The sequence below is a fragment of the Metschnikowia bicuspidata genome, assembly GCF_001664035.1.
Source record: "Metschnikowia bicuspidata var. bicuspidata NRRL YB-4993 chromosome Unknown METBIscaffold_4, whole genome shotgun sequence".
Lineage (NCBI taxonomy): Eukaryota > Fungi > Ascomycota > Pichiomycetes > Serinales > Metschnikowiaceae > Metschnikowia > Metschnikowia bicuspidata.
The window spans coordinates 1298497-1307614 of NW_017387734.1; the positions used below are offsets into that span (position 1 = coordinate 1298497).

Genomic DNA, 9118 nt, shown 5'->3' on the forward strand with positions numbered 1-9118 from the left:
GGAGGAGGAGGAGGAGGAGGAGGAGGAGGAGGAGGAGGAGGAGGTGGCGGTGGCGGATGCGGAAAACCGTGATAGTATGCGGGAAACGGAGGATAGTATCCTGGGTGAGCTTGGCCGTATGGGTGGTGCCGCGGATGGTGCCGATGATGTTTGCCCTTGAAAGGCGGCCACTTTGCACCGTTTCTTCCTCCCCAGAGCTCCATTTCGTATTCTGGTTGTCTGTCGCGATCAAAGTGAGTATGTCTGCCCTGCTGACGGCCATTCCGGAAGGTATCACGGTCTATGGATATTGTAGAGGAGCTCACCGACCCAAAGTCCTGGTAGCCTGCAGAAGCATGCAGTATTGTAGGGGACGGTAGTTTGAGTTTAAAAAAGGACGGCGGCAGTTTGAGTTTGAAAGAGGACGGCGGCTCGCTGCCTAGCGGGGGGAGATGCGACAAAGATGCCTTTGACGATGGCACCGAGTCCGTTTCTGGATTGGCTAAGGCCGGGAAGTTCTGCTGCAACGCTGGGTTGGAGAAAGGGGCGTTTGCTTGGTCTAGTAGCCGTATCTGCGGGTTGTGGGCCAGATCAAGCGACATGAGCTGCGGGTCTTGTGGCGCTGTGGGTTGACTCATATCTGTGGCTGCTGGTGTGCCTGGCATATCTTGAGAGGAGATGTTTTGGGGTACACGTCTGCGGCGCCGGCCGCCACGCATGCTTCTGACAAACACACACTCGGTGCCTAAGAATTTACAGTTCGTGCACGTGGGCTGGGGCTCAGCTTGATCTTTATTTTGCAGTGCAATCTCGCCGTCGCACTTGATTTTCTTCTCGCGGCACAGGAGACAAGCCCGGCGTGCCACGAGCCGTTTTGCGGAATTTGCAAGGTGGGGCTGTGTCCCGCTCATCTCGGTCATGGAGGTGCCGGTGGATATGCTGGACATGGTTTCGTCATCTTGCAATTGCTGTGTGCTATTTCGGTGCAGGTTCAACAGGGAAGATAGGCCCGCTAAATGCGGGGAATTTTGGTGGCCCGACAGATCGTGTGGATTTCCATGTTGCATGGAACCAGAGGAAGCGCCGCTGTTAATTGCCGAGCTCTGCTGCTGTGCATGACCGCTGAACATTGGTGAAAGACATGGGTAAATGGAGCGGACGGCCGGTTTTACGTGCTTGCAGGTGGCGCGAAACGGCCCCCAAAAAAGGTTCGATTGAGGGGGAGCGGCGGGGTTTAAGTAGTGATAAGATACAGAAAAAGAAACCAACAAAGCGCGGAAAGGCTGCAAAAATAGAACATGGATCTCAGGCGAGTTTCCGGGGCAGCGACTTGACTGGAATAATGCACAAGCACCACGGGGGGTAAGTTCGAGGGGACCCAGTTTGCAGCGGGGCAGTGCAGCCGAGACGAAGTCCTGCATATATGCGCCCAACGGCCGATCGCTGGAAAACTGAAATACGCGGCAAGCAGAATTACGCGAGCCGTTCACACCTGCTTTGCAGCACTAGTGCAGCACACGCGTGGAGAAAGTCGTGACGTGCATCTACTCTGTTCAAACGCACCGGTTGAGTAGCCGTGTACATGGAATACTTTCACAGCAATTCAGTAGTCCCATCCAAACCCAGGTCTTTTCACACCAAGGTTTTGGCCATTTTCCGCCCGCGAAGAATACCAACAAGCGAGAGACTGCCTGCAAATAGCTCCTCTTTGAAGTAAAATAGGAACGCGGCCGTGGTGACGGACTGGAACGATTTGATTGCCAAGCCTCGGTACAAGCCTTCCATGCCTTCTTCAGCCACAATCTTCTTGATCTCCTGATACATCGAGAGCTGTGCATCTGCCTTTTGCTCGGCAGCGCTCGGATCGGTCCCGGGGCTCTTTTTTCTCACATGCATGCGTGACTTCAACGTGATGTATGGATAAGTGAGTGTGGTGGCCACCAACTTGCCAAATGCACCGATGAAAAACGCCTTTTTTGCGCTAAAACCGCGTGATCCCTTTTGTGCAACAATCATGTTTTTGATTTGCTCGAAAATCGTGTACTGAATGATGGGGTTGATCACCAAGACCAACGCGGGCAAGACCCCGGCGAAGAGTGTCGATATCCCGTCCTTCTGTGCGATTTCCAAAAGCGCTCTGAAGGCAGAACGAGATTTGCCGTCTTCCTTTGCCATAGTCATCATCCGCGTGTTGGCGACCCAAAACGGGTTAGTACCTACAACCGTAATGGCGCCGGCAATGGCACCCGTGATAATCAGCTGGAGCGTCGAAAGACCCCGCTTTCTTCTTTGGGCCGCTGCGTTCGACTTCAAGAACACGTTCGACGTGAGCTCGTAGAAGTAGTAGTAGATGAAGTTCAGCAACGTGATTCCGTAGAGGGCACTTTCCAAGCCCGCGTAAAGACTTTTGATGCCTCCTTTATCCAGAAGCGCCTTCCGAATCTCGCATTTTGAGGAGGCCTCGATCTGATCGTCCTCGGCTTCTTTCTTTTTGCTTGTCGTTTGCGCGAGGGTCGACAAAGTTATGAGCGGATACGTTACAATCATTGAAAGAGCACCTCCGCCCGCGCCTGCAATGGCGTGTGCAAGCTCAGCATCGTCGGACATTTTTGCGCAAGCTTCCAAAAATCTTCGTCTTTTCAAAGAATTCGGCAACCAGCTTGATACCTTATATATAAGTGAACGTGTGTTTTGTGTGTCTATACTATAACACCACGTGTGAACAGAACCTTTGCAACTCTATATTTTCCGTGTGCCAGAAATCTAGATGTTGGGGAAGAAAAAAGCTTACGGTCGGGCTACAAAACGGGTCTGGTATGTAGCCTACACCGGATGTGGAGATAACCGGGGGTATAGGTCGGTCTGCCCCACGGTTCGTGATTCGTGGGGAATCCTCTCCGCATAGGCTAGCACATGCAGGAAACCCAATGTCTATGTTCGCTAGACGTCTTGCATGTGATACTTTTATTACAAGAGCCCGAAAATGTGAAGAGATGTTTGAAGCATATTGATACAAATGGCTTGAATTTTGTTATTTCCGAACGCATAACGTCCTGTTTAAGGCAAGCTTTGCAGGGCTCAAGGACACTTTTCTGTAGAACAAGTTCAGAAGTCCCGGAGATATAAACGTGGACCGCTAATTGACCTGCTCCTGCTTCCTCCATGAAATAGTTCAAATTTACTGTCTGCTACTTTATTGAAAATGTTGCAAAATTTCTGTATGCAAATGTGGGAAAGTTGCAGTATTGCAAAATTCAGAGAGTAAACTTCTCTCGCGCTTCGGTGGCTCTTAATTTGCGGTGCCGAAGATAGCCATGGCAAAAATTTGTCTGGTGGTAATAATCCAAAAATAAGAAGAACCAACAAAAAGTACCTTTAGCACTGTAATAGACCTCAGTTTTCTGGAAAGAACCTTTCTGAATAAGAAGGACAGCAGCATACAGCAAAAGTTGCGACACTCATTAGATTTTTATGTATGCCAGACCTGCAAAGTATTATTGGGAACAAGGCTCTAGCCCAACTCGACTCGATGATGTTTAGTGCTGACTATACCATGAAATGTTTTTGAAATGCTATGCTTAAAGAGAAAATTATTAGATGTTTTATAAAACATTTGGGAAAGCAAGAAACGCCCCACCACTTAACCAAGACTTGCATGGTTCCAGGAAAGATCACCGTGTTCTGGATCGCCCATCTATCTTGATCCAAAATCAAGTGCACCGAACTTTGCCATATATATTTTCCTCTGTACTACAGGTTTGTGTCATGCTCTCACAGAGCAAAATATTTATTTACTTATCTGCTGCATCATCGAAATTAATGCATTGTTATGTCGAATTTCCTAGATCAGATTTTCAGTCGGAGAGAATGACCGCAAGCGGGGGCCCCATTCTATTATAAATTTATGCCAAAATACCCCAGTTATCTTTTTTTGTTTCCCACCTAACAACAGAAAGCTGCCATTGATCTAAGCCCTAACCAAAATTATTGACTTGAAGAATCTTGATCACAAATCATAAGGCTTCCAAAACACCCACCTTTGCAATGAGATTCTCCAGCACACGTCGTTCAGTAAGAAAAACTCATAAGAATCCGGGAGAGTCCGATTCGAAGTTTGGGAGTGCTACATCCAGACCCAGAGAAAATGCTCGCAGACTACCTATGTTAATCAGGAGAAGACAGCGTTATACACAACAAAGGTCAAACTGCACGGCTTTACGTTTGGGAAAAAAATCCCAAATAATTGCTGAAAGCCTTACAGAGCTCTCGACCTCTCTTTCGCAGGAGGCTGACATGGCTCCTGTTTCCAAAGCCCTTGACGCTATTGAGACGGTTAGTGGGAAACAAATTTCATTGTGTGCGTCTATTCCAGAAATTGAGAACAGAGGAGTCTATAGGTTGCCCATCCAAAACAAAGACTGGAGTCTACCACTTATTGAGGGCCCTGATCCAGACCTGGAAGTCCCTGTCTGCCAGTTTCTGTGGGAAGATTCCAACATGACTGGCAATGGAGCAAGCCAGATAGGGTACCCAGAACCGTCTCCACTAATTAGCGAGGAGGAAAGACTTGAACTTCTGATCGAGAGTCCTGAGGATGTTGGAGAAAAGAACGGAAAGAAAAGTCTTGAGAACGTCGGAAAAGAAACTCTTGAGAACGCTGCTCAGGATCTTGGCCAAACCAGCGATGGTGAATCTGTACATGCCTTAACTAAAAACGGGACGAGTACCCTCCTTTCTGACAGCAATGAAGAAACATGTTTTGGCTCAGGGCCATCTGCTAAAGGACCTAAAAAGAATACCAGAATATTGAGCGGGCTGAGGACAGATTCCGTTGCGAGTTCCCCAGCATCTGCTCTCGAGGTAAGCACCCCTGGGTCTACAAATGGCCCTCGGAATAAAAAAAAAATGGATCTTGCTGGATCCGAGTCCAGGTCATCTCACGCTTTAGACCCAGAGTTGGAAGCGACCATCAGAAACGCACCTTATTCTGCGGATGAAACTGATACTTTCGCCACTACCCACTTGAATTACGAGGAGACATCACTCTACAAATTGGATTGTCGTGAAGCAGAGATTTATTACTCACTGTGTCCGAACTCTGCAGAATCATTGGATCTGTGTGACGAAACAGACGAAGGAGATGAGGCCAACGATTGCGATCTCTACTACATGAGCAGCAATGACGATAGTTCCTTCAGCGATTGGAAAAGGCCCACGCCGAATGTGTCTGTAGTCCAGCCGATACCTTTGGCGGTGAACAATTTAAGTCACATTCGGATGTTAGGCATTTCGGAATTGGGTAGAGCTAGCTACATTGCAGATTATGAGGAGACGTATAATGCCAACAGGTGCTACTCAAATAACGAAGCGTCTCCTAATTATGTGTTGGACAAGGACAAGAAAGCCGGTGACAGGAACCGTTCGGGGCTACCAGTAAATGGAAACGACTTGTGGCGCGATTGGAGAAAGCCCAGGTCTTTTGGAGGCCTGTCGTTGGCGACAAATGCCCTGAATTTCTGCTGGCTGCTTGGAAACTCAGGAAATGGCAGACCCGCATCAGTCAACGAAGATCAAGCAGCACATGAAGCCAGCGAAGAAGAGATCCATAGTCCCTTGCTGGATGACCAGTACACTAACAAAAACACTGGATTGCTTGTGACTCCGGGGACTCTCAAGAAGATATACAGTTGGGGCTCAGCTGAAGCCCGCAAATCCATACTCAACAAGCAAGGCACGAGTTTAAGGACCGAGGGAGTCCAAGACGCCGGGGGGTCCTCATCCTCGGCAATTGAAAAGGAAGCAGGCATCTGGAAAAAAAGTTTTGCTAACGCTGCAAAAGCATCCGGTATTAGTGTGCCAACTGCTGTCCCAAAGGTTCCCGTGGTGGATGTTCCCAAGGTGTTGGCTGTGCAGACCAAACCATTGGATAGCCCTGGCAGCGTATTGGCAGAGGAGCGTGCGAGCTTATGGGATGCGCTTGGTCTCGGCAAGATAACCCAGTGTCAGACCTTCAAGCGAGAGTACTTGGTTGGCAGGGACTTTTCGCTTTTCCGTACCACGAGGATCCATCTCCGGAACTTGTTCATCTTCCATGAGCTTGTGCCGAGTTTGGCCAATTACGTACAGCCCGAGCCAAGCCAAGAACCCAAGGGTAGGACAGAGGTTAAGTTTGATGACGATGATGTGCCTCTCGAAGCGCCCCAGTCCAAAGACGAGCAGGGCATAGACAGAAGAGGCTTTCAAACACGCACACAGAGTATTTTGAAAGCCACGAAAAAGCCGGGGGACCCAAAGGCACTCCTTATCCGCGAGTTCAAACAGCCCTATTCGGCAAGAAAGAGAAAGGCCATCGACAGGAAAATGTGGGCAAAGGTGATGCTCTGCCAACTCAAGCTTGAGGAGCTCAAGCGGGACCCCAAGCCAGGAAGCCATCGACAAACGGTGGGGGCGTTTCGACTGTGTTTCGACTTCACTCGCACCAACTACGTGTACTTGGCCACGGAACAGATCTTGGAGTACGTGTGCTGCTTGTGGACCGTCAAGAAAGAGGCGTTTGCGGTTTTTGATAACCTCATGGGAGCAGGGTACGAGTACGGGGTCTTTCTTGATTTCGCCTCGTCGACTCGAGAATCTGCCGAGACATTGCAGCAGGCCCAGGCTCTAGTCAGGCTGGTGATGCAAACAGTCCGGAACAGTGCCATCGTGTTGGACGGACTCCGCCACCAGATCCAGCATTTGCAGAGCGGGGCGCCTGGGTATATTGGCACCATGGTCGATTTGGCGCAAATCGCAGTCTCCAGCAGGACAGAGGCGTTGGAAATCTTTGGTGAGTTCTGGAGGGACAGGAACGGCGCCGATGATGGCGCCCAGTTGCTCCAGCAGACGCATTTCGATATGCTCATCCAAGAGCTGGACTTCTTGGCCGACCGCATGAAGCTTTTCCAGGTGGACCAGTTCGAAAAGGCCATTGAAGACGTGGCTCGGTCCCAGGAGCTTATTGGACGCATCCAGCTGAGCCTCGAGTCACACATTGGCTTGGTTCAGGACATTATTGGCGAGCGCCTGAATCGAGTTGCGGCCGGCAGCCCTCTTGCAAGTTAATCACCTTGGCCCATTTGGTTATATGATGGGCATGGCCCTTTATCTCAAAAGATTCGACACGGGTCTCTTTCAATGCTGGAAATAGCCCTTTTGTCTTTATCACTTTGGCACGGTTTTGTTAGTATGCTAGACTTCTCTTTAATCTTACTCAGTTTGACACCGGTTTAATTGTACGCTGTACTGCCCTTTTATCTTGATTAGTGTGGCACGGATGCTTTCGCATGCTTAGCATTTATCTCAACTAGCTTGAAACAGTTTCGTTGGACAGCTAGATTGCCCTTTTATCCTAGTTAGCATGGCATGGATCCGTCTATATGCTGGAAATAGCCCTTTTATCTTAGTCAGTTTGACACAGGTTGATTTGTATGCGGCCCTTTAATCTTGAACAGTTTGGCCTGAGCTCGACGAATTGTATGCTGGACTTCCCATTCATCTTAATTATCTTGACACAGGCTTGGTTGTATGATGAGAACTGCCATTTTATCTTGATAAGTTTAGCACAGGTCCGTTTTTATGCTGGACTCCCATTTGAGCTCAAGCCCGTTTGTATGATGGGCGCTGTCCTCTTATATGAACAAGTGCGGCACGTGTCCGTTTATATGTTGGAGATAGGCCTTTTTAAATTAGCTTGAATCAGGTTCGTCTGTAAGCTGGCTTGCCCTTTTACTCTCTCTAGCATGTCACGAATCTGTTTATATATCGGACTGCCCTTCTATCTTAATTAGTGTGCACAAGCCCTACAGTTTGTATGCTGGACTTCCTGCCCATCTTAATCAGCTTGCCACAGATCCATTTGTATACTACACTGCGAGAAAGCCTGGGTATCGGGCCTTAATCAACACAGAGCCGTGCTTTCAACAAGCTCGAGCTTGTTTCAAGAATGCAGTTCGTTCAGGATCTACAGACGAGGAGGTCTTGAGCCTGACCAGACCATGCGCAGAATCATGCTGCGAACGCTGAATATGTATTATTCGGGTCCTCCAATGGACAGGCTTTTACGCTAAGGCCAGCTATACCCAAACAGATGGAGGCCCATACCATGTAGCTATTTCCAAACGGAGTTCCGCTGATTTTGGCCCTCGAAGGAAATACTCACAGATGGGCTTGGCAAGATGTCCTACAATGCTCAAGCCCAAGGAAGCTTCGGGGCGGCTTCATGGAGATTCTCCAGTAGAACCCCGGATTTCTCACCCCACCTAAAGTGCTGTATCAAGATATTTGATGAGCTATTGAACAACGCTGAACATTTTGAATGCACTTTCGGTCATAACCGAAGCATTTATCATCGTGTCATATATTGACGTTCTTGAGAAAAACCCAACTTACTGGCCCTCCATGTGTTCATATTTCTCAGTGTCTCGAATGCTTTACCAGAACACCTCAATGTGGGTGGATTAAAACAATCAAGAATGCCCTTAAAAAAGAATAAACAAGTTGTAAAAAGCTTTGACTCCGGCGTGATTCGAACACGCGCATCTTACGATAACAGAACTTGAGTCTGCCGCCTTAGACCGCTCGGCCACAGAGCCTTATTGGGATTTATGTTATGATACGACATGAGCCAGATTATAGATTCTGGGCATCCTGTATAATACGAAGGACGAAGAGTCTAAACATTCCTGATCGGGGTTACCCCTCACCTACTGTATAGAAGGGTTCCGAACTATAAAGGAGCGTGAGGCTGAGACATCCCTGAAGAAGGATAACACTTTTTAGACATCGAGAATACGACAGATAGACTAGGCCTATCCACTAAGGCTGAACTATCTATAAACCGATCTACTCGTAGTTTAAGAGACAGCTCCAGGCTGTTTCATAATAGTTGGTAGCGCAGCTTAGTTACGACCATGGGAGAAACTACAATGAGCGCAAAGACAAATAAAGACACGTCGACCTTGACCTTCAACCCGACAATGTACTTCAGCGACGCAGAACAAGACCGGGCCGCTCAAGAATATTTGAGTAACATGAACCGCCTTCTCGAAACAAAAAATACTGTCCATTACAGATGAGAAAACAAGNGTCAGCTTCTGCATGG

General features: G+C 48.4%; 2 protein-coding genes and 1 non-coding gene across 3 annotated transcripts; 1 reads left to right on the forward strand and 2 right to left on the reverse strand.

The window, feature by feature from the left end:
- Positions 1-1611: 1611 nt before the first annotated feature.
- Positions 1612-2586, reverse strand: METBIDRAFT_78957 (uncharacterized protein; the record flags this gene model as incomplete). The annotated part of the gene is made up of 1 exon (XM_018858975.1): positions 1612-2586. The coding sequence occupies one exon, from the start codon at positions 2584-2586 to the stop codon at positions 1612-1614; it is 975 nt and encodes a 324-aa protein (XP_018711151.1).
- Positions 2587-4023: 1437 nt separating this feature from the next.
- Positions 4024-7080, forward strand: METBIDRAFT_12601 (uncharacterized protein; the record flags this gene model as incomplete). Its single annotated transcript, XM_018854239.1, has 1 exon — positions 4024-7080. One exon carries the CDS (start codon positions 4024-4026, stop codon positions 7078-7080), a length of 3057 nt encoding a protein of 1018 aa, XP_018711152.1.
- Positions 7081-8527: 1447 nt separating this feature from the next.
- On the reverse strand, positions 8528-8609 carry METBIDRAFT_t171. Its single transcript has one exon. It is a non-coding gene; the product is annotated as a tRNA-Leu (tRNA).
- Between the last annotated feature and the right edge of the window lie 509 nt (positions 8610-9118).